The sequence below is a fragment of the Malania oleifera genome, chromosome 4 (genome assembly GCF_029873635.1).
Source record: "Malania oleifera isolate guangnan ecotype guangnan chromosome 4, ASM2987363v1, whole genome shotgun sequence".
Classification (NCBI taxonomy): Eukaryota; Viridiplantae; Streptophyta; class Magnoliopsida; order Santalales; family Ximeniaceae; genus Malania; species Malania oleifera.
In genome coordinates this window covers 104,100,940-104,126,716 of record NC_080420.1, presented here as the reverse complement: position 1 = coordinate 104,126,716, position 25,777 = coordinate 104,100,940, and the positions used below count along the sequence as shown (strand labels likewise).

At 36.2% G+C, this 25,777-nt stretch overlaps 1 protein-coding gene across 10 annotated transcripts in view; it reads right to left on the bottom strand.

The window, feature by feature from the left end:
* LOC131152646 (V-type proton ATPase subunit F) overlaps positions 1-22,725 on the bottom strand; it is a 33,644-nt gene extending 10,919 nt beyond the window's left edge. The window contains exons 1-3 of one of the 10 annotated variants that reach the window (XM_058104432.1): positions 22,392-22,725; positions 22,160-22,308; positions 10,222-10,303 (exon numbers count right to left, since the gene is read on the bottom strand). In XM_058104432.1, the coding sequence (XP_057960415.1) occupies positions 10,222-10,284 (63 nt within the window). In that variant the 5' untranslated portion in view covers positions 10,285-10,303; positions 22,160-22,308; positions 22,392-22,725. Of the gene's footprint in view, positions 1-10,221; positions 10,304-11,707; positions 12,279-20,674; positions 20,757-22,159; positions 22,309-22,391 lie in introns of those variants that run through there. The other 9 variants (XM_058104429.1, XM_058104430.1, XM_058104424.1 and 6 more) reach the window with 9 other exon arrangements.
* Between the last annotated feature and the right edge of the window lie 3,052 nt (positions 22,726-25,777).

Below are 25,777 nucleotides of genomic sequence, written 5' to 3'. Positions count from 1 at the left end.
TCGGTCACTTTGATGTTTCCTAGTGTCAGGATGATAATTACATAAAAACCTCTTTAGGGGAGGGTGAGTGTTCATCAGTCATTGTAAAACTCACTAGCAATTGTCAACGTGCTTAGCCTACTTGCCTCCCTCGCTAAGTACACCTTGTCAATGGAGGATTTGTTAATGAATTACGTTTGCTTCAATGTTTACTGCTTGCTTGCCACGGCTTTCATGAATTGATTACTGTTTCCGCTGCTATCTGAATAAATGTTAATGAAAATGCATCGTGGATGAATGTTGGTAAACGATAGGCTGACTAGTTAAAACAAGAGTGCTTTAACTAGCTCCGCACGGCCCTTCACAAGTGTGTGAGAATAGTCGGACCGTGACATTTGGTATCAGAGCCAAGTCGGTGACACTTGGTGAGAGCCCAAGGTTGAGTTGCTACGTAAATTCGATTACCTTCGTTGTTGGATTTGGAAAAGCTTTGGTAACTGACCATGGCACCAAACACTACTGAGAGGATCAGCGTGCTGGAAGCACAGGTTGAGACAACTAACACTATGGCCGCGGAGGTGGCCCAGACGAGAGAACTTGTTAATGAGGTGATGGGATCACAAAAACATCAAGCAGGTTTGATAGGTGACATGTCAGAGGACTTTCGCCACACAGTTAAAACTTTGCAGTCGCAGATAGCTGATCTGGATGCAAAGGTGAATTTGATGGTTCTTGCCATGGGAAACTCTAACACTCCGGGAGTTAGCAAGACCAAGGTGTCAGAACCCAGGACGTATGGGGGTGCCCAAGATGCCAAAGAGTTAGAGAACTTCTTGTTTGATGTGGAGTAGTACTTTTGAGTTGTGAGGATGGCCTCAAAACAGGCAAAGGTTGATACTGCGACCATGTACTTGGTTGGTGATGTCAAACTATGGTGGTGTACTAAGTACCAAGAGATTGAAATTGGACGCTGTGTAATCGATAATTGGGCAGACTTGAAGAGAGAGCTCAAGGCCCAATTCTTTACTGAAAACGTTGAGTATAATGCAAGGAGAAAACTGAGAGATCTCAAGCATACGGGGTCAATCAACGAATATGTAAAACAATTTTCTACTTTAATGTTGGATATTCAAGATATGTCGAAGAAGGACAAGTTGTTCTATTTTCTTGAGGGGATGAAACCGTGGGCAAGAACTGAACTTCATAGGCAAAGGGTTCAAGACTTGTCAACTGCACAAGTGGCTGCAGAACGCTTGACTGACTACGCTGGTGATGATACCGCTTCGTCCAAACGGTTTGGCGGAGAGGGAAACAGTGGAAAGTCTTTCAAGAATGTCAAACCCAAGAGTGGGGGAGCCGACTCTAAATCATCAACCTCAAAGGAAGCTTCGTCGTCTCAAGGGTTCAACACACCCAATGGAAAGGGGAAGAGTAAAATTTCATGCTACTTGTGTGGTGGATCTCACAAAATGAGTGAGTGTCAACACAAGAGATTACTCAATGCCTTACAAGCTTCTACTTCGGGAAAAGGGGTGGAAAGCGAGGAGGAAGAGGATGATGCCCCGAGGGTGGGTTCAGTGCAGTTGGTGAACGCATTGGAAAAGCAGGCAAAAACACCGAAAGTTACACGAGCAAAAGGGTTAATGTTTGTGAACTTGAGGATAAATGGGAAGAGTACTCGCGCTATGGTGGATACAGGGGTTACTCATAATTTTTTTTCGCAGTTGGAAGCGTGGAGACTCAACTTATCCTTAGAGAAGGATACAGGACGCATGAAAGCAGCTAACTCTGTGGCCCAGCCTACTATGGGAGTAGCCAAGCAAGTGGCTATAAAGCTTGGACAGTGGGAAGGTCATGCGAATTTCACAGCGGTGCCATTGGATGACTTTCCAGTCATTCTAGGAATGGAGTTCCTAAGGGGGATGAGGGCAGTGCTGATGCCTTCGGCTGGTTCCCTGTGTCTGATGAGAGATCACTCGTGCATGGTGCAAGTCGTTGCAACGAAAGGAGACGACGGGAAGCCCCCTTCAGCCATACAACTCAATGAGGGATTGGGTCAGGGTGAGCAGACACGTCTAGCCACGGTGGTGGTAGACAAAGAAGTAGGCCAAGAGCTAGAGCCTACGACCATCCAAGCGGTGTTGGATGAGTATAAGGAGGTGTTGCCAGATAAGCTGCCTCACAATTTGCCTTCACGACGGACTGTGGAGGGATGAGATCGAGTTGTTATCAGGAGTGAAACCACCTACTAAAGGGCCATGTCGGATGGCGCCTCAAGAGATAGTAGAGTTGGGGAAACAGCTTGATGAATTGGAAGCGGGATGTGTTCACCCTTCCAAAACGCCGTTGGGAGCATCGATGTTGTTTCAGAGGAAACATGAAGAGCATCTACGGAAGGTGTTCGACGGGCGGAGGGGAAACAGTCTGGATGTGAAGAAGGAGAATTTCTCTTTCGCTCGGCGAAGCAACAAATTCCTTGGTCAAGTGGTTGAACAAGGTCGTATCCGGAGGGATATGGAGAAGGTAAGGATGATTCAAGAACGAAAGATCCCCACGACAGTGAAGGAGTTACGTTCCTTTCTTGGCCTTACTAAATACTGCAGGAAGTTCATTGAGAGGTATTCGCGGAGAATGACTTCAATGACAGGACTACTGGGGAGGTATTATTGGCCGCACACGCGGGATGATGTGGTTGATTTGGTAACTTGTCTCACTTGCCAACAAGACAAGGGGAAGCGGAAGAAGTATGGTACTTTCATGGTCGCACCAAAGTACTGTTTGGCAAAGGAGACGACACAATTGTTCCTTGTGACTGTTGTGAAAAATTGGGGTGTTCCCCAAGTTATTATTTGTGACCAAGATTTAATGTTCACTGACAACTTCTTGACAGAGTTTTTCAGGATATTCAAGTCACATCTTGACATCTCTTCGAGTTATCACAAATAGATAGACGGACAAATGAAGAGATTCAGAGAGCTACTAGATGAGTACTTGTGCCATTTTTTCAATGACAACCAGAAGAATGGCATGCAACTACTTGATGTGGCTCCGTTCTATGGCAACGCCCAAAGGCGCTCAACAACCAACAAAAGCCCTTTTGAGCTTGTTACAGGCCAGCTGCCGCTGTTACCTCACACAATGGGCGAGCCGTACAGACGAAAGAGTCCCAAGGTGTGCATCTTCACCAGAGAATGGAGACTGAATGCAGAGTTTGCCCAAGCCTATCTGGAGAAAGCTTCTAAGCAAATGAAGAAGTGGGCAGATCATGAGAGAAGACCGCAGTTTCATGTCAACTGCCTCAAACCGTTCAACACCAACACCAATGACCTGAGCAGAAGTCAGTTCAACAGAGCAGAGTTGAAGATAGTGCAACCTGACAGACATGATGTTGAAGAGATCATTGCAGACAGAAAGTTCATATCCTCAAGGAAGAAGCGGCAGAAGTTCCTAGTGAAGTGGAAATGCCTTGATGACAAAGAAATCAGCTGGATTTCTGCGGAAGATATTCAACCGCTCGTGGACAAATTTGAAGTGTACCTACCACCAAAAGTCTACGAGGACGTCGACCGCATAAGTGGGGGAGAATGTCACGAGCTAAGCTTGTTCAGGGCATTATGCTTGCCTGTAACCGCTTATCTCGTGTGCTTAGGATGGGTTTCCATCATGTAAATACTAGTGTAGGGTTATTTTCTACTAGTAGAGTCTTTGTAAGCCAAATAAAGCAGTATGACTCCTCGGTCACTTTGATGTTTCCTAGTGCCAGGATGATAATTACATAAAAACCTCTTTAGGGGAGGGTGAGTGTTCATCAGTCATTGTAAAACTCACTAGCAATTGTCAACATGCTTAGCCTACTTGCCTCCCTCGCTAAGTACACCTTGTCAATGGAGGATTTGTTAATGAATTACGTTTGATTCAATGTTTACTGCTTGCTTGCCACGACTTTCATGAATTAATTACTGTTTCCGCTGCTATCTGAATGAATGTTAATGAAAGTGCGTCGTGGATGAATGTTGGTAAACAATAGGCTGGCTAGTTAAAACAAGAGTGCTTTAGCTAGCGCCGCACGGCCCTTCACAAGGGTGTGAAAATAGTCGGACCGTGACAACCAGCAATGCTTATGGGAGAAAATGCCAGACTCTTCTACATTTTCCCGACTCCCAAGAAATTGAGTTTAGCCATGATATTATGGATTTTTTTTTATTTTTTTTTTTTGGAGATATTTTGACAGGTTTTTGAGATATTTTGTTCTGCACAACAAGATCTTGGATTGTTAGTGCAAATTTCAGTATTTTGAAGGTTAGCCAGCATTCCAATTGAGGCCCAACCATGATGTTTTGAGATCTACTGCAACAAATTTGTTTTCCTTCATGAGATCTAGGCTTTAGTCTCAAGAAATCCATCTTCGATTGTTTGGTACATACTCTTGGAAGATAAATTCAGTGTGCCACCACCATTTTTTGAGTTTCTTAGTAGAGTTTTCTTGGAGCATCTGCAAAAAATTAAGATGAATTATTTGAAGAATCCCTTAAAACTACAAAGTCAGCACAAGGACCTTTGGGTAACATAGCATAAGCTTGCACTACTTCGATTCCTTAAAATTGATGTAATAGTACTTATCTAATGGGTACTTGTTTGAATCTGTATCAGTGCATCAGTCCATATTTTTTTATTTTGGTTTAAAAAAATATGATGAGACAATTCCACATATCTAATTCCCACTTAGTTGACTATTTTCAACAATTGGTAAAACACAAATGTCCTTTAGATTTCAATGGTTGTTCAAGCCTTAGTTTTCTTAGATTGGCTGGAGCAGATAATTTTTAATGGATTGAGTGACCACCAAAATATTGACTTAGCTAAATCAAACTTCTTGATTTTGCAAAGCAATATTGACGCAAGGTTCAAAGGGACAAAAACTATTGTGGAGAAGTTCCCATTACCACTTCATCTAAAATGTAACTGAGACATAATTTCAGAGAGAAATACATAAAACATTCTTATAGAAAGCAATTAGTGGACCAACTGTGAAGTCTTCGACAGCTTTCTTCTAGTATCAACACACCTTAAATTTAAAGACCTAGTTTATCTGTGTGCTCTTAGTGACGGACTTAGAGTGGTGATATGTTCAAAAAAGGGTTTAGAGATGAAAGAAGAAAGCATATTGTTTGCAAATTTGAAAGTGTACTACCACTCTATCTGAGGTTTACCACATGGCTTTGGAAGGTCAAATTTCTCCAATTGCCAACTCTTAGAACCATTTCTAATCTTAAAGAGCTTCTTCAGCCTAAGTCAATTTTTCAAAGGCCACTAGTTAGTCCAGGACCCACCCAAGTTGTTCAAGAGAAAACTCAAAGTGAATATCAAAAGTGCCCATGCAAATTGTTGCAAAATTGAGTATCATGAATATATAAATGATTTGCACATATTACTGCAATTTTTTGATTCTTCAGTGGATATGAGTCATGAATCTTCTCAAAATAAGGCCTTAGACATGTCTTTAGTGACCCACAGTACTGGTGGAACCCTAGAACAGAGATGGACCTTGAATTCTCACCAACCTTGGTTGTTGAGACTAGCAATGAGCTTTAAAATGAGTCGTCAACCACTAAGACAGATATGTTTGTCAACGACCTTACTCTTCAACCTCAATTTTCCAGTTCTAACCCAAGGAAGAGGAACAAGCGGTTGCTCTAGAGTAGTTGAAAATTCTTTAATCATGGAGCCTATTATTGAAAATCCCCTTGAGATTATTTCTCCCCCACTTAGTAAATTTGCATTTCCATCTCACATCTTATCCCTACACACCTTCTTTAACCAAATCTAGTGAAACATTATCCATCATTCTATAGTATGGACAGAATGAATATTTGCTTGAGCTACCAATAAATTTGGATACTAAATTGATTTCTCATTTGGAGAACTTGTTTCTATGCTACTAGCAGTTGAAGAATCTTTTAGCTACTCTCTAATGTTGATTGATGATGCAATGCAATTCGTACCACCTCTTGATTTTCCTATATGTTCAACTTTGTTCCCACTCATGAAGTTAAAGCTACCACAACATTTCAAAAGTTGAGGTTAAGTTTTCTCTAACAAAGAGAGTTTGATGGAGAACCACCAACGGAGACATTTAGGCATTCACCATTTTATATTGTAACTATGATTTTATTTTAGTTTGGGAATGTTTCTCGCTATTTAGTTCACTCATGTTTATTTCGTAAACTTTAAGTACTTTGGGGTTATTTTGTAGTTATATGTTTTAGTTGGGGTTATTTCGCAATTATTTGTTTTAGTCATAAGGTTGGAGTATAATAGTCTCTTTGTAATGTCTGATTTAAATTTCAAAATTCGACTGACTTCCCTCTCTCTCACTCTCTCTCTCATCCAGGTTCTCGTTACTTCTTCTTCTTCTTACTTTCTTCTTCTTTCTGATCCTTCTGTTCTGTCCCTATCTGGCCTCTCCTTTCTCCTCCCTTCTTCTGTTTTCTTCTCCCCTCTTCTTCTCTTCTTCACTCCCTATTTTCTCTCTTAATTCTCTCTCTATTTCTCTGCTTCTGATTTCTTTTTCTGTCCTACATCATTCTTAAAGTTTTGCAGTTCATTCTAGAAACTATCCAACCTCAAAATGAATTTGGACCTGAGACACATGGCATAGGATTTGAACACGTATAGTTTAACAGGGATGATGGAAATATAGCCCATTTGGTTCACTCCACTAATTTACCCACCCTTGAGCAAACTATTAATATACTAGAATGCAAAGAAAGATTTACTCCACTCTCATATGTGATTCTAAGACAGGTAAATCAAGCAAGTAGCAAACGCACTTTCCAAACACAGATTAAATAAAATCAAACATGGTTAGAATCACTATAATTCTCGATCATCAAAATCTTGGTAGTCGTCAATCCTGCCATACTAAGGAAAATATGATTCCTAAAATTACACTGTCAACAATAAAAGAATTAACTTCAAAAAATTTATTTTAAAAAAAAAAAAGCTTTAAGAATGTACATAGATTCAGAGATTGACAAAATGTCCCCAACCCCCAACACGCGCACACACACACATACATCCCCTAAACTCACCAATCAATAAATAAAAAACACATTTTTCAAACTTAAAATATGAAAAAAAAAAAAATTGAAAAATACAACAACAACAACAAAACCAAGCCTTAGTCCCACTGAGTGGGGTCGGCTATATGAATCCTTTTCCGCCAATTTATGCGATTATGGACCATTTCTTTTGATAGATTCAAGGATATTAAATCCTTACTCACTATATCCTCCTAAGTTAGTTTAGGTCTACCCCAACCCCTTCTACTGCCCCCCATAGTAACTAAGCATCTTCCTCACAGGTGCACTATAAGGTCTATGTTGCAAGTGTCCATACCATCTAAGTCGTCCTTCCCTTATCTTATCTTCCATAGGAGCTACACTTAACTTACCACGAATATGTTCATTTCTTAATTTATCTTTCAATGTTATACCACTCATCCATTTAAGCATTCTCATCTCAGCAACTTTTACTTTTTGGATATTATGTTTCTTCATCGCCCAACATTCCAATCCATATAGCATAGCTGGTCTTATAGCTGTCCTATAAAACTTCCCTTTCAATTTTAAGGGTATTCTACGATCACATAGCACACTTGAAGCACTTCTCCATTTTACTCAACCTGCTTTAACTCTATGTTTTCATCTTCAATTTCTCCTTCAGCTTGCATAATAGATCCAAGGTATCGAAATCTACAAGTGCTATTTATTTCTTCATCATCAAGTTTAACTTTGTCTCCAATATTCCTCCTATCATTACTAAAATTACATTTCATATATTATGTTTTACTTTTACTTATCCTAAAGTCTCTAGATTCCAAAGCTTCTCTCTATAATTCTAACTCAGCCTTTACTCCGTCCCTAGTTTCGTCAATTAATACAATATCATCTGCAAACAACATATACCATGGAACCTCCTTTTGAATACTCTTAGTCAATTGGTCTATCACTAAAGCAAAAGATAAGGACTCAAAACAGATCCTTGATGTACACCTAAGGTCATTGAAAATTCTCTAATTTCTCCATCTATAGTCCTTACATTAGTCATTACTCCATCGTACATATCCTTAATGACATTGGTATACCTACAACATACACCTTTTTTTTCTAAAACCCACCATAGAACTTCTTTAGGTATCCTATCATATGCTTTCTCAAGGTCAATAAATATCATATGCAAGTCCCTCTTCTTTTCCCTAAGCTTTTCCATTAATCTTCTTAAAAGATAAATAGCTTCTGTGGTAGATCTTCCAGGCATAAAACCAAATTGATTTTCTGAAATCTTCGTTTCTAACCTTAATCTTTGTTCAACTACTCTTTCTCATAGTTTCATCGTATGACTCATAAGTTTAATTCCACGATAGTTATTACAATTTTGAATATCTCCTTTATTTTTGTATATAGGTATTAAAGTGCTTTTCCTCCATTCATCTGGTATTTTCTTAGTTTTTACAATTGTATTAAATAAATTAGTTAACCATATAATTCCGTTATCACCCAAGCATCTCCAAACTTCAATAGGGATGTTATCTGATCGCATAGCTTTCCCATTTTTCATCTTTTTTAATGCAAACTTAACTTCGTTAGCTCTAATTTTGCAAATAAATCTTATATTTTTAGACTTTCCCTAATTAAAGGGATAAAATGAAAGATACATCTTTTACTTTTTGGATATTATATTTCTTCGTCGCCCAACATTCCGATTCATATAACATAACTGGTCTTATAGCTGTCCTATCCCTTTCAATTTTAAGGGTATTCTACGATGACATAGCACACTTGAAGCACTTTTCCATTTTACCCAACCTGCTTTAACTCTATACATTACATCATCTTCAATTTCTCCTTCAGCTTGCATAATAGATCTAAGGTATCAAAATCTACAAGTACTATTTATTTTTTCATCATCAAGTTTAACTTTGTCTCCAATATTCCTCCTATCATTACTAAAATTACATTTCATATATTCTGTTTTATTTCTACTTATCCTAAAGCCTCTAAATTCCAAAGTTTCTCTCCATAATTCTAACTCAACCTCTATTCCATCCCTAGTTTCGTCAATAAATACAATATCATCTGCAAACAACATACACCATGGAACCTCCTTTTGAATACTCTTAATCAATTGGTCCATCACTAAAGCAAAAAGATAAGGACTCAAAACAGATCCTTGATGTACACCTATGGTCATTGGAAATTCTCTAGTTTCTCTATCTATAGTCCTTACACTAGTTATTACTCCATCGTACATATCCTTAATGACATCGGCATACCTACAACATACACCTTTGTTTTTCTAAAACCCACCATAGAACTTCTCTAGGTATCCTATCATATACTTTCTCAAGGTCAATAAATATCATATGCAAGTCCCTCTTCTTTTCTCTAAACTTTTCCATTAATCTTCTTAAAAGATAAATAGCTTCTGTGGTAGATCTCTCAGGCATAAAACCAAATTGATTTTCTGAAATCTTCGATTCTAACCTTAATCTTTGTTCAACTACTCTTTCCCATAGTTTCATCATATGACTCATAAGTTTAATTCCACGATAGTTATTACAATTTTGAATATCTCCTTTATTTTTGTATATAGGTATATTAAAGTGCTTTTCCTCCATTCATCTAGCATTTTCTTAGTTTTTACAATTGTATTAAATAAATTAGTTAACCATATAATTCCGTTATCACCCACGCATCTCCAAATTCAATAGGGATGTTATCCGGTCGCATAGCTTTCCCATTTTTCATCTTTTTTAGTGCAAACTTAACTTCCTTAACTCTAATTTTGAGAATAAATCTTATATTTTTAGTATTTCCTCATTAAAGCGATAAGATGAAAGATACATCTTTTTTCTCTTATTTTTCTTTAGATTATTTTCATTCCAAAGAATAGAATGTGGATGACCCCACTGTGGGGGTTCATCAGAGTTATCATATCAAAAAAGCAAACATATGAATCTAGATCAAAAACATCACAATTCCTTGACAAAAAAGCTTAAAGCAAACATATGAATCTAGATCAAAAAAATTTGAAAGATACTATCCCCATGGAACTATCCAACTCTATCTTTCAATGTAAATAACAAATATCACACATTCACGCACACATCCATGAGCGCACACGCACACACACACGCACGCACAATGGTTGCTAATAGAGTCAAGGGCACATCATCCATACCTCATCAGCAATCATAGCAATGAGTGCTGAGCTGTTAGTGGGAATTTGAGCTCTACCAGCCATTTGCAGTTAAATAAATCAACTGCAACAAGGAAAATCAGACGTAATTGATCACATGTACAATACATTAATTAAGGATAATGATATCAGGATCAGTAAAGTTAAGCTAAGCCTCTTATCTTATGTGCAAGTTATACAAAGAGCAGGTTTTAAGTTGACTTCTTTTACCTCCACTAGAGTTTTATGTTTTTCATTTCTTTCCTTCTCCACTTGACTGCCATAAAGAAACACAGAAAAAGGAGGGAAATTCTTATGGGTTGTAGTTGTTGAAAACTGTTCTTATTTTCCATTTCCAATTTTTAGAATTATTACCAAATAACATCGTATTTTTTTCCACATAACCTTTTATAAAATTGGAAAATGAGGTGATATTTTTTGAAATTATTTGGAAAAATCGAAAAGAAAAATGAATACAATTTCCCATTACTAATTGCACCATCAATATTGCTCAAAAATAAGTTTTAACTTTTTGACCATTTCCCTTTCCCACATTTTCTCCTAGAAGCAGACAGATTCTTGACTGATGCCTTTGCTTCAAATATCAGAATAGGAAAAGACTTCATGTCATCCACAACAAATAGATGTCATATATAGCAGATAATTTAACTAATATCTGACCAAAACTGAAAGCAAATGGACAGGGCTACGCCAATTGTGGAACACCTGGATATAAATAGGGCGATGCACACAAACAAAAGAAAAATTCACGTAACTCAAAGAGAAATGATTATAAGTGCCGCAAGAAACAATCCCTCAAAAGAATGTTCCCTAAAATATCATTTTCATTAACAGTGAAGAAAAGGAAAGGAAAGAAATGAAAATATGTTCAAAGAAAAATTCTCAACTCAGCCAGCCCGAGCAGCATATAAGGTTTACAATCATTACTGTGCTTTCCAGTAACTGAGACAACAAAAATATCATTGCCATTTGTTTTATCCTCTTTTCCTCCAGTTTCTGAGCAAGCAAACAGATTATATAGGTTGTTCATCCAAGAGAAAGAAAAATCTCTGACCTAGTTTGCAAGCCATAATAACCTATTACACACAATTGTAGCAAAATTAATCCAATTTGTTGCAGTTGGGGAATCAAAAACAACAACTACATGAAAGGAGCCATCAAATATAGTAGTTTAGAATGCCAACTAGTACCTAAAATGACCTGAATTGGCCCATGGGTAACCATGATATTCAACAAAACTCATCCTGGAACCTTAATTATAAATAATTGAACAAACAAGAACTCTTTATCTTTGCTTAAAGGGCAAATCCCAATAAGATAACCATTAAAATTTTAATAAAGTTGGAGAATAATCTAAATTGGATCACTGAGATGACTGACATATGAAACATCAAAAACAGCTGAAGAAGATAATTAAGGTCCGCCGAAGATCTTGGGGAGATTGGGATCAGAGAATAGAGCATGTTACCTTGCACTCACGGCTTTTCGCCACGCAATCACAAGGTTCGGGATTGTGAGAGAAGAAGGCTTCAGTGACACAGAAAATTTTCTTTTCAACTCCAATTTCACAGTTAAATGGCAGCCAAATCGATAGAAATCAGAAAAACCTAATCCAAACTGCAAAATTTGTTAGAAAACATCTCTCCATCATGAAACAATGATGGGCGAAATCTGAGGGAAAACAAAGTTCACGCATTTACCCTGCGAATCAACCCAAAAGGATTGAATCAACAAAACCAGCCCACAATGATCTGGGTTGGCACCAACCCGAAAAGGCTTCGATTCTCAGAGGAAAATAAGAGAGAAAGGGGAAAAGAGAAGGGCGAGGCAGAGATACCTTATTTAACAGGTGAATTGGATTTGCTTGAATAACGTAGTATGCACTGTGCAGAATAGTAAGCCTTAAAAATCTTTCAAGTCGGATGAGAAGGGGAGAAGAAGACAGATCTCAGTGGAGTCGAAATAGGGAAGAGCAAAAAAAATAAAACCAAAAGCTCTGAAACAAGTGAATTGAAAGAACCCTTCCCCACGCCACCCCCCCCCCCCCCCCCTTTTTCTTTTTTTTTTCCTATTTTTGAGTGATAAATTAAGTCCAATGGCTAAATAAATAAAAATGACTAAGCTTACCCCAAACTCTATAAATATGACATATTAAGCTTAAAACATTTATGAACATTTCGATATTGTCATATCTTATGTTTATACTTTCTAATCTCTCAAAATCACTTTTATGCTTTAAACTTATTTTCATAGAAGTTTCAAGAATTCTAGTGTCATCACTTTGATTATTCTTTAAGAGTTCTCTTTTCAACTTCAAATTATAATTTTGTTTTTCCTGTATGAAGAATTTTTGTTACATTCAAAATCTCGTTATAAGTCGGTGACCTTGCCTCCATCAAAGCAAGGGATATAGTAAAATGTGTCCTGCGCGTCCAGTAAGAGATCTAGAAAACATTTAGGATGGTAAGAACTAAGATCCACGCGTGAAGGATTACGTTCCTTTCTTGGCCTTACTAAATCCTGCATGGGGGAGGTAAAAAAAAAAAAAAAAAAAAACCCACAAAAAAAAAAAAAAAAAAAAAAAAGAAAAAAAAAAAAAAAAGAAGCACAAACAAAAAAAAAGAAACAACAAAAAAAATGCAACAAAAAACACCACCACCCCCCCCCCCCCACCCCCCACCCCCCCCCACCCCCCCACAGTGCCCCTCACCCAAAGCAAAAACCACAAACACCCCCCACCCCCAACACACACCCCCCCCCCCCCCACCCCCCACCCAACCACACCAACACCCCAAACAACAACCCAACCCACACCCCCCCCCCCCCCGGTCACCCTGTCCTTTCATTGAGAGGTATTCGCGGAGAATGGACTTCAATGCAGGCTACTGGGGAGGTATTATTGGCCGCCCACTCGGGATGATGTGGTTGATAATTTGTAACTTGTCTCACTTGCCAACAATAACAGGGAACGGAAGAAGTAAAATGGTACTTTCATGTCCGCACAAAGTCTGTGTGGCAAAGAGACGACACACTTGTTTCCTTTGCCTTTGTGCAAAATTGGGGTGTTTCCCCAAGTTATTATTTGTGACCCAAGATTTAATGTTCACGACACCTTCTTGACAGAGTTTTCAGATATTCAAGTCACATCTTGACATCTCGTCGAGTTCCACAAATAGGATAAAGACGGACAAATGAAGAGATTCAGAGAGCTACTAGATGAGTACTTTGGTCCATTTTTTCAATGAACCCCTCAGATGGCATGCAACTACTTGATTGGCTCCGGTTCTATGGCAACGCCCAAGCGCTCAACAACCAACAAAATCCGCTTTGAGCTTTTTACAGGCCATCTGCCGCTGTTACCTCACAAATGGCGAGCCGGTACAGCCGAAGAGTCCCAGGTGTGCATCTTCACCAGAGAAAGGGCGACTGAATGCATTAGTTGCCCAAGCCTATCTGGAGAAAGCCTTTTCTAAGCAAATAAGCAGTGGTCCAATCATGAGAGAATACCGCAGTTCAAAAAAAAAGAAAGGAGGAGGAAAAAAGGTCATGTCAACTGCCTCAAACCGTTCAACACCACACCAATTACCTGAGCAGAAGTCAGTTTCACAAGCAGAGTTGAAGATAAGTGCAACCTGACAACATGATGTTGAATGAGATCATTGCAGACAGAAAGTTTCATATCCTCAAGGAAGAAGGGCAGAAGTTCCTAGTGAAGTGGAATGCCTGATGACAAAGAATCAGGCTGGATTTCTGCGAAGATATTCACCCGCTCGGTGACAAATTTGAGTGTACTACCACAAAAGTCTACGAGGACGTCGACCGCATACAGTGGGGGAGAATGTCACGACTAAGCTGTTCGGCATTATGCTTGCCTTAACCGCTTATCTCGTGTGCTTAGGATGGTTTCCATCATGTAAATACTATGTATGGTTATTTTTCTAATAGTAGAGTCTTTGTAAGCCAAATAAGCATTGACTCCTCGGTCACTTTGATTTTTCCTATTGCCAGGATGATAATTACATAAAAAACCTCTTTAGGGTGGGGAGTTGTGTCATCAGTCATTGTAAAACTCACTAGCACTTGTCAACATTCTTAGCTACTTTGCCTCCCTCCTAACGTAACCTTGTCATTGGAGATTTTTTATGAATTACGTTTGATTCAATGTTACTGCTTCTTGCCACGACTTTCATGATTAATTACTGTTTCCGCTTCTATCTGAATGAATGTTTAATGAAGTGCGTCGTGGATAATGTTGGTAAACAAGGGCTGGCTAGTTAAAACAATAGTTCTTTAGCTATCGCCTCAGCCTTCACAAGGGTGTGAAATAGCGGACCGTGGACAACCAGCAATGCTATGGGAGAAATGCCAGACTCTTCTCACATTTTCCGACTCCCAAAAGTGAGTTTAGCCTGATATGATGGATTTTTTTTTATTTTTTTTTTTTGGAGATATTTTGACGGTTTTTGAGATATTTTGTTCTGCACAACAAGATCTTGGATGTTAGTGCAATTTCAGTATTTGGAAGTTAGCCAGCATTCCAATGAGGCCACCAGATGTTTTGAGATCTACTGCAACAAATTTGTTTTCCTTCATAGATCTAGGCTTTAGTCCTCAGAAATCCAATCTTCGATTGTTTGTACATACTCTTGAAGATAAATCAGTGTGCCACCACCATTTTTTTGAGTTTCTTATAAAAGGTTTTTCTGAAGGCATCTGCAAAAAATTAAGATGAATTATTTGAAGAACTCCCTTAAAACCTACAAAGTCAGCACAAGGACCTTTGGGTAACATAGCATCACTTTGCACTTATTCGCTTCCTTAAAATTGATGTAATAGTACGTTATCTAATGGGTACTTGTTGAAATCTGTATCAGTGCATCAGTCCATATTTTTTTATTTTGTTTAAAAAAATATGATGAGAACAATGCCCAGAGATAATTCCCACTAGTTGACTATTTTCAACAATTTGTAAAACACAAATGTCCTTTAGATTTCAATGGTTGTTCAGCCTTAGTTTTCTTAGATTGGCTGAGCAGATAATTTTTAATGGATTGAGTGACCACCAAAATATTGACTTAGCTAAATCAAACTTCTTGATTTTGCAAAGCAATAATTACGCAAGGTTCAAAGGGACAAAAAACTATTGTGGAGAAGTTCCCATTTACCACTTCATCTAAAATTAACTGAGACATAATGTCAAGAGAAACTCAAAACATGCTTATAGAAAGCAATTACGTGGACCAACCTGGCAGTCTTCGACAGCTTTCTTTCTAGTATCAACACACCTTAAATTTAAAGACCTAGTTTATCTGGTGCTCTTATGACGGACTTAGAGTGGTGATATGTTCCAAAAAGGTTTGAGAGATGAAAGAAGAAAGCATATTGTTTGCAAATGTGAAAGTGTACTATCACTCTTCGAGGTTTTACCACATGGCTTTTGGAAGTTCAAATTTCTCCCAATTGCCACTCTTAGAACCCATTTCTTCTTAAAGACTTCTTCAGCCTAAGTCAATTTTTCAAAGGCCCACTAGTTAGTCCAGGACCCACCCAAAGTTGTTCAAGAGAAAACTCAAAGTGAATATCAAAAATGCCCATTCAATTGTGTTCAAAATTGAGTATCATGAATATATAAATGATTTGCACATATTACTGCAACTTTTTTTATTCTTCAGTGGATATGAGTCATGAATCTTCTCAAAATAAGGCCTTAGACATGTCTTTAGTGACCCACATACTGGTGTAACCCTAGAACACGAGATGGACCTTGAAGTCTCACCAACCTTGGTTTTTTGAGACTAGCAATGAGTCCTTTAAAATGAGCGTCAACCCCTAGACAGATATGTTTTGTCAACGACCCTTAAACTCTTCAACCTTAATTTTCCATTTCTAACCCCAGGAAGAGGAACAAGCGTTTGCGCTAGAGTAGTGAAAATGCTTAATCATTGACCTATTTGAAAATCCCCTTGCGATCTTTCTCCCCACTTAGGACATTTGCATTTCCATCTCACATCTTATCCCTACACACCTTCTTTAACCAAATCTAGTGAAACATTATCCATATTCTATAGTAGGACAAATGAAGATTTGATTGAGCTACCAATAAATTTTTTTTTTTGGTGGTTGTGTTGTTGGATGACTAAATTTATTTCTCATTTGGAGAACTTGTTTCTATGCTACTAGCAGTTGAAGAACATCTTTAAGCTCTCTCTATTTTGATTGAGATGCAATGCATTCGTACCACCTCTTGATTTCCTATATGGTTCAACTTTGTTCCCACTCATGGATTAAAGGCTACCACACATTTCAAAAGTGAGGTTAAGTTTTCTCTAACAAGAGATTTGATGGAGACACCAACGGAGACATTTAGCATTCACCATTTTATATGTAACTATATTTTATTTTAGTTTGGATGTTTCCGCTATTTCATTTCCTCATGTATATTCGTACTTTAAGTACTTTGGGTTATGTTAGTGTATATGTTTAGTTGGGGTTGTCGCAATATTTGTTTTAGCATAAGTTGGAGTATAAAAGTCTCTTTGTAATGTCTGTTTAAATTTCAATTCGACTGACTTCCCTCTCTCCCTCTCTCTCTCATCCAGTTCTCGTTACTTCTTCTTCTTCTTACTTTCTTCTTCTTTCTGATCCTTCTGTTCTGCCCTATTGGCCTCTCCTTTCTCTCCCTTCTTCTGTTTTCTTCTCCCCTCTTCTTCTCTCTTCACTCCCTATTTTTCTATCTTAATTCTCTCTCTATTTCTCTGCTTCTGATTTCTTTTTCTGTCCTACATCATTCTTAAAGTTTTGCAGTTCATTCTAGAAACTATCCAACCTCAAAACTGAATTGGACCTGAGACACATGGCATAGAATTTGAACACGTATCGTTTAACAGGGATATTGATATAGCCATTGGTGCACTCCACTAATTTACCCCCCTTGAGCAAACTATTAATATAGCTAGAAATGCAAAGAAAGATTTACTCCACTCTCATAGGTGAATTCTAAGACAGTAAATCAAGCCACGTAGCAAACGCACTTTCACAAACACAGATTTAAATAAAATCAACCATGGTTAGAATCCCTATAATCTCGATCATCAAAATCCTTGGTAGTCGTCAATCTGCCATACTAAGGAAATATGATTCCTAAAATTACACTGTCACAATAAAGATTACTTCAAAAATTGATTTAAAAAAAAAAAAGCTTTAAGAATGTACATAGATTCAGAGATTGACAAAATGTCCCCAACCCCCAACACGCGCACACACACACATACATCCCCTAAACTCACCAATCAATAAATAAAAAACACATTTTTCAAACTTAAAATATGAAAAAAAAAAAATTGAAAAATACAACAACAACAACAAAACCAAGCCTTAGTCCCACTGAGTGGGGTCGGCTATATGAATCCTTTTCCGCCAATTTATGCGATTATGGACCATTTCTTTTGATAGATTCAAGGATATTAAATCCTTACTCACTATATCCTCCTAAGTTAGTTTAGGGTCTACCCCAACCCCTTCTACTGCCCCCCATAGTAACTAAGCATCTTCCTCACAGTGCACTATAGGTCTATGTTGCAAGTGTCCATACCATCTAAGTCGTATTCGTCCTTCCCTTATCTTATCTTCCATAGGAGCTACACTTAACTTACCACGAATATGTTCATTTCTTAATTTATCTTTCAATGTTATACCACTCATCCATTTAAGCATTCTCATCTCAGCAAACTTTTACTTTTGGATATTATGTTTCTTCATCGCCCAACATTCCAATCCATATAGCATAGCTGGTCTTATAGCTGTCCTATAAAACTTCCCTTTCAATTTAAGGGTATTCTACGATCACATAGCACACTTGAAGCACTTCTCCATTTTACTCAACTCAACCTGCTTTAACTCTATGTTTTCATCTTCAATTTCTCCTTCAGCTTGCATATAGAATCCAAGTATCGAAATCTACAAGTGCTATTTATTTCTTCATCATCAAGTTTAACTTTGTCTCCAATATTCCTCCTATCATTACTAAAATTACATTTCATATATTATGTTTTTACTTTACTTGCCTAAAGTCTCTAGATTCCAAAGCTTCTCTCTATATCTAACTCAGCCTTACTCCGTCCCTAGTTTCGTCAATTAATACAATATCATATCTGCAAACAACATATACCGGAACCTCCTTTTGAATACTCTTAGTCAATTGGTCTATCACTAAAGCAAAAGATAAGGACTCAAAACAGATCCTTGATGTACACCTAAGGTCATTGAAAATTCTCTAATTTCTCCATCTATAGTCCTTACATTAGTCATTTACTCCATCGTACATATCCTTAATGACATTGGTATACCTACAACATACACCTTTTTTTCTAAAACCCACCATAGAACTTCTTAGGTATCCTATCATATGCTTTCTCAAGGTCAATAAATATCATATGCAAGTCCCTCTTCTTTTTCCCTAAGCTTTTCCATTAATCTTCTTAAAAGATAAATAGCTTCGTTGGTAGATCTTCCAGGCATAAAACCAAATTGATTTTCTGAAATCTTCGTTTCTAACCTTAATCTTTGTTCAACTACTCTTCTCATAGTTTCATCGTATGACTCATAAGTTTAATTCCACGATAGTTATTACAATTTTGAATATCTCCTTTATTTTTGTATATAGGTATTAAAGTGCTTTTCCTCCATTCATCTGGTATTTTCTTAGTTTTTACAATTGTATTAAATAAATTAGTTAACCATATAATTCCGTTATCACCAAGCATCTCCAAACTTCAATAGGGATGTTATCTGATCGCATAGCTTTCCCATTTTTCATCTTTTTATGCAAACTTAACTTCGTTAGCTCTAATTTGCAAATAAATCTTATATTTTAGACTTTCCCTAATTAAAGGGATAAAATGAAAGATACAATCTTTTACTTTTTGGATATTATATTTCTTCGTCGCCCAACATTCCGATTCATATAATATAACTGGTCTTATAGCTGTCCTATCCCTTTCAATTTTAAGGGTATTCTACGATGACATAGCACACTTGAAGCACTTTTCCATTTTACCCAACCTGCTTTAACTCTATACATTACATCATCTTCAATTTCTCCTTCAGCTTGCATAATAGATCTAAGGTATCGGAATCTACAAGTACTATTTATTTTTTCATCATCAAGTTTAACTTTGTCTCCAATATTCCTCCTATCATTACTAAAATTACATTTCATATATTCTGTTTTATTTCTACTTATCCTAAAGCCTCTAAATTCCAAAGTTTCTCTCCATAATTCTAACTCAACCTCTATTCCATCCCTAGTTTCGTCAATAAATACAATATCATCTGCAAACAACATACACCATGGAACCTCCTTTGAATACTCTTAATCAATTGGTCCATCACTAAAGCAAAAAGATAAGGACTCAAAACAGATCCTTGATGTACACCTATGGTCATTGGAAATTCTCTAGTTTCTCTATCTATAGTCCTTACACTAGTTATTACTCCATCGTACATATCCTTAATGACATCGGCATACCTACAACATACACCTTTGTTTTTCTAAAACCCACCATAGAACTTCTCTAGGTATCCTATCATATACTTTCTCAAGGTCAATAAATATCATATGCAAGTCCCTCTTCTTTTCTCTAAACTTTTCCATTAATCTTCTTAAAAGATAAATAGCTTCTGTGGTAGATCTCTCAGGCATAAAACCAAATTGATTTTCTGAAATCTTCGATTCTAACCTTAATCTTTGTTCAACTACTCTTTCCCATAGTTTCATCATATGACTCATAAGTTTAATTCCACGATAGTTATTACAATTTTGAATATCTCCTTTATTTTTGTATATAGGTATATTAAAGTGCTTTTCCTCCATTCATCTAGCATTTTCTTAGTTTTTACAATTGTATTAAATAAATTAGTTAACCATATAATTCCGTTATCACCCACGCATCTCCAAATTCAATAGGGATGTTATCCGGTCGCATAGCTTTCCCATTTTTCATCTTTTTTAGTGCAAACTTAACTTCCTTAACTCTAATTTTGAGAATAAATCTTATATTTTTAGTATTTTCCTCATTAAAGCGATAAGATGAAAGATACATCTTTTTTCTCTTATTTTTCTTTAGATTATTTTCATTCCAAAGAATAGAATGTGGATGACCCCACTGTGGGGGTTCATCAGAGTTATCATATCAAAAAAGCAAACATATGAATCTAGATCAAAAACATCACAATTCCTTGACAAAAAAGCTTAAAGCAAACATATGAATCTAGATCAAAAAAATTTGAAAGATACTATCCCCATGGAACTATCCAACTCTATCTTTCAATGTAAATAACAAATATCACACATTCACGCACACATCCATGAGCGCACACGCACACACACACGCACGCACAATGGTTGCTAATAGAGTCAAGGGCACATCATCCATACCTCATCAGCAATCATAGCAATGAGTGCTGAGCTGTTAGTGGGAATTTGAGCTCTACCAGCCATTTGCAGTTAAATAAATCAACTGCAACAAGGAAAATCAGACGTAATTGATCACATGTACAATACATTAATTAAGGATAATGATATCAGGATCAGTAAAGTTAAGCTAAGCCTCTTATCTTATGTGCAAGTTATACAAAGAGCAGGTTTTAAGTTGACTTCTTTTACCTCCACTAGAGTTTTATGTTTTTCATTTCTTTCCTTCTCCACTTGACTGCCATAAAGAAACACAGAAAAAGGAGGGAAATTCTTATGGGTTGTAGTTGTTGAAAACTGTTCTTATTTTCCATTTCCAATTTTTAGAATTATTACCAAATAACATCGTATTTTTTTCCACATAACCTTTTATAAAATTGGAAAATGAGGTGATATTTTTTGAAATTATTTGGAAAAATCGAAAAGAAAAATGAATACAATTTCCCATTACTAATTGCACCATCAATATTGCTCAAAAATAAGTTTTAACTTTTTGACCATTTCCCTTTCCCACATTTTCTCCTAGAAGCAGACAGATTCTTGACTGATGCCTTTGCTTCAAATATCAGAATAGGAAAAGACTTCATGTCATCCACAACAAATAGATGTCATATATAGCAGATAATTTAACTAATATCTGACCAAAACTGAAAGCAAATGGACAGGGCTACGCCAATTGTGGAACACCTGGATATAAATAGGGCGATGCACACAAACAAAAGAAAAATTCACGTAACTCAAAGAGAAATGATTATAAGTGCCGCAAGAAACAATCCCTCAAAAGAATGTTCCCTAAAATATCATTTTCATTAACAGTGAAGAAAAGGAAAGGAAAGAAATGAAAATATGTTCAAAGAAAAATTCTCAACTCAGCCAGCCCGAGCAGCATATAAGGTTTACAATCATTACTGTGCTTTCCAGTAACTGAGACAACAAAAATATCATTGCCATTTGTTTTATCCTCTTTTCCTCCAGTTTCTGAGCAAGCAAACAGATTATATAGGTTGTTCATCCAAGAGAAAGAAAAATCTCTGACCTAGTTTGCAAGCCATAATAACCTATTACACACAATTGTAGCAAAATTAATCCAATTTGTTGCAGTTGGGGAATCAAAAACAACAACTACATGAAAGGAGCCATCAAATATAGTAGTTTAGAATGCCAACTAGTACCTAAAATGACCTGAATTGGCCCATGGGTAACCATGATATTCAACAAAACTCATCCTGGAACCTTAATTATAAATAATTGAACAAACAAGAACTCTTTATCTTTGCTTAAAGGGCAAATCCCAATAAGATAACCATTAAAATTTTAATAAAGTTGGAGAATAATCTAAATTGGATCACTGAGATGACTGACATATGAAACATCAAAAACAGCTGAAGAAGATAATTAAGGTCCGCCGAAGATCTTGGGAGATTGGGATCAGAGAATAGAGCATGTTACCTTGCACTCACGGCTTTTCGCCACGCAATCACAAGGTTCGGGATTGTGAGAGAAGAAGGCTTCAGTGACACAGAAAATTTTCTTTTCAACTCCAATTTCACAGTTAAATGGCAGCCAAATCGATAGAAATCAGAAAAACCTAATCCAAACTGCAAAATTTGTTAGAAAACATCTCTCCATCATGAAACAATGATGGGCGAAATCTGAGGGAAAACAAAGTTCACGCATTTACCCTGCGAATCAACCCAAAAGGATTGAATCAACAAAACCAGCCCACAATGATCTGGGTTGGCACCAACCCGAAAAGGCTTCGATTCTCAGAGGAAAATTAAGAGAGAAAGGGGAAAAGAGAAGGGCGAGGCAGAGATACCTTATTTAACAGGTGAATTGGATTTGCTTGAATAACGTAGTATGCACTGTGCAGAATAGTAAGCCTTAAAAATCTTTCAAGTCGGATGAGAAGGGGAGAAGAAGACAGATCTCAGTGGAGTCGAAATAGGGAAGAGCAAAAAAAATAAAACCAAAAGCTCTGAAACAAGTGAATTGAAAGAACCCTTCCCCACGCCACCCCCCCCCCCCCCCCCCTTTTTCTTTTTTTTTTTCCTATTTTTTGAGTGATAAATTAAGTCCAATGGCTAAATAAATAAAAAATGACTAAGCTTACCCCAAACTCTATAAATATGACATATTAAGCTTAAAAACATTTATGAACATTTCGATATTGTCATATCTTATGTTTATACTTTCTAATCTCTCAAAATCACTTTTATGCTTTAAACTTATTTTTCATAGAAGTTTCAAGAATTCTAGTGTCATCACTTTGATTATTCTTTAAGAGTTCTCTTTTCAACTTCAAATTATAATTTTGTTTTTCCTGTATGAAGAATTTTTTGTTACATTCAAAATCTCGTTATAAGTCGGTGACCTTGCCTCCATCAAAGCAAGGGATATAGTAAAATTGTGTCCTTAGCGTCGTCAAAGTAAGAGATATAGTAAAACCTTTAGGTGGTTGATCTTAAGAGTGGACGTAAGCTAGATTATTGAACTATATAAACACATTTGAATTCCTTTTCTCTACTCTCCTTGATTTAAATTGTTTTATTAGTGTATTTTTTTTTAATTGCTTTAATTTATTTTAAATTCAAGAGTCAAGCACTTAATTTTCATTAAACTCAATTCATCCCCTCGCTTGAGTTGTCATTCATGTCAACAAGTATTCATTGAAACAAGCAGTAATAATGATACAATAAAAAATACAAATTGTTCCTTGTTTTTTATTTTCTTGTAATAATATTACATATTTTCTTAGTTTTTAACAAAAAAAAAAATCAATAACAGCAACAATACTAGCAACATTGATTGTCGCTTCTTATTTTTATTTTTGATTTTATGGTAAAATATCATAAGAAAAAATATTATTATATTAGATTTTCTCCTTAATTTTTTACTTTGAAAAAACGTTTTTCAAAGTAGAAAACCCAAAGCATAATAGAAATAAAAACTATTACTATTCATTTTTAATAAACATAATTAACAGTAAAAAACAAGTAATGATGGAAGTTAGAGAGAGAGAGAGAGAGAGAGAGCATTATGCATGCATATAGCCATTTGTTTGGCGCACATGGGATGGGTAACCATCATGTAAATATTATGGTAAGTTTTGTTCTTTAAGTAAGATAATGTTCTAGTAAATAATGAATATCACTTCTCAATATTTCTTAGTAAAAAAGTAAGAATGGAATAAAAGGTCTTTACTAGAGTTAGAATGTCCATTTATCACTGTAAAACTCACTAACTACTAATAAACGTATTTAGCCTACTTACCTCTCTCGTTGAACACATGTTGTCTACGGAAGTGTGAATCATGAATTGAATGTATTGCGTAATGATTTACTTATGACTCTTGTTTATTTTCATGATTGTTTACTATTTTTGTTTACTTTGTATTCAATGATTGTGAACTTATTTATCTAGTGAAACCAAGATTTACTTTCAATTGATTAGGTAAGTTTGTATTATAGCTGGCGCTAACACAACTTTCATAAGGTGTGAAGGATTTGACTCGTGACAATGAGGTTAATGATAATGATAGATATAATCAATTCATTGTCATTGTGGGGCTCTTATAGGAAAAAGGAAAGACACACAAAGAGGGAAATCAAAACCACTAGCATAAGGGCTGACAACAACTATTCTAGTGTTAGTTGTAGTGATCCAAAAAATCATATATTAATTAAGTAATTAATTAAATTAAATTAATAAGTATTAATAATATAATATTATAATATTATATATATATATATATATATATATGTTTATATCCTAAAGCTTCCCTTACAATTCCTGAGAAATAGAAACCCCCCCCCCCCCGCTTTATGGCCCTCTTTCTCTCTCTCTCTCCTCAAACTCTCATCTCTCTCTCTCTCTAACTTCTCAGCATTTCTTTGCCTAATCGAAAAACGAACACCATATTCGGGTCCTAACTCCCCTCCTAAATATTTTAACTGAAGTGGATTCGTCATTGGGATATCGTAGGCACCACTCTAGGGCTAAGGTAAGGGGAATAGATTATGTGAATTATTTTCAGAAATTTAACCTATTAAATTGTAGTATTTGATTACAAGAATAATATATATATATATATATATATATATATGATTTTCTGAGTATTCAGGCATATGGGAATGGAAATTTTGAATTATTATATGTATGTTTTGGGGAAAAACGTGGAATTTGAGTTAGAATAAACCCTATGGATGATTATACCATTATTTACAGCAGAATAATATAGTTTTTCCTAGGCAAATTATTATATTATTATTTTATGAAATATTTACTCAAATTGTGTGGCATGAGAAATGAATTTATTATTGCATAAATGAACTTGGTAGTATATTTCATGAGGATATACATCATAATATAGATTTATACATATCATGATATGATAGATTTATACAAATCATGATACGACAAATTTATATAGATCATGATATGATAGATTTATACAGATCATGATACGACAGTATTATTCAGAATTATGAATATGACATGTTTTGTATGGATTATGAATATCACCAAATTTATATGAAAATGTGAAAATGAAAACATGCTAATGTTTATGTTCTAAATAGTGCTATATGGTATAATACCCCTTACGGACCAATTACGTATAGAGCACGGTACCATAGCTATTATGTTCTATCAGTGCAACCACACTATAGCAAGAGTGTTGGTCAATGGATAGTCGATTAAGGCCAGAGGAGTGTAGAGTACCCCCCCTGGTAGTCCAGACCAGGCTGGGTAGGCCAATCGTACTTACAGACATGTATAGTTTAACTTAACTTGGTAGGTCAGCCAATGCTAAGTCTCACCTTCAAGTCGCACAATCCGATCAAGTGGGGTTATTACATGATGTTATATGGTGATCCATTTAGGAAATTCTCTTACCTATATATTTATATGATAATTTACGTACACAGAAATTTATTACGAGAGAGCATCCTTTGAGAAAAGTATGTATTCTTTAAATATATAGGTGTGAGTATAAATTTACATGATTTATCGGTTAAAGTTGATAAATTGATGGATATGTGTACTACATTAAAACTCATGTTGCCA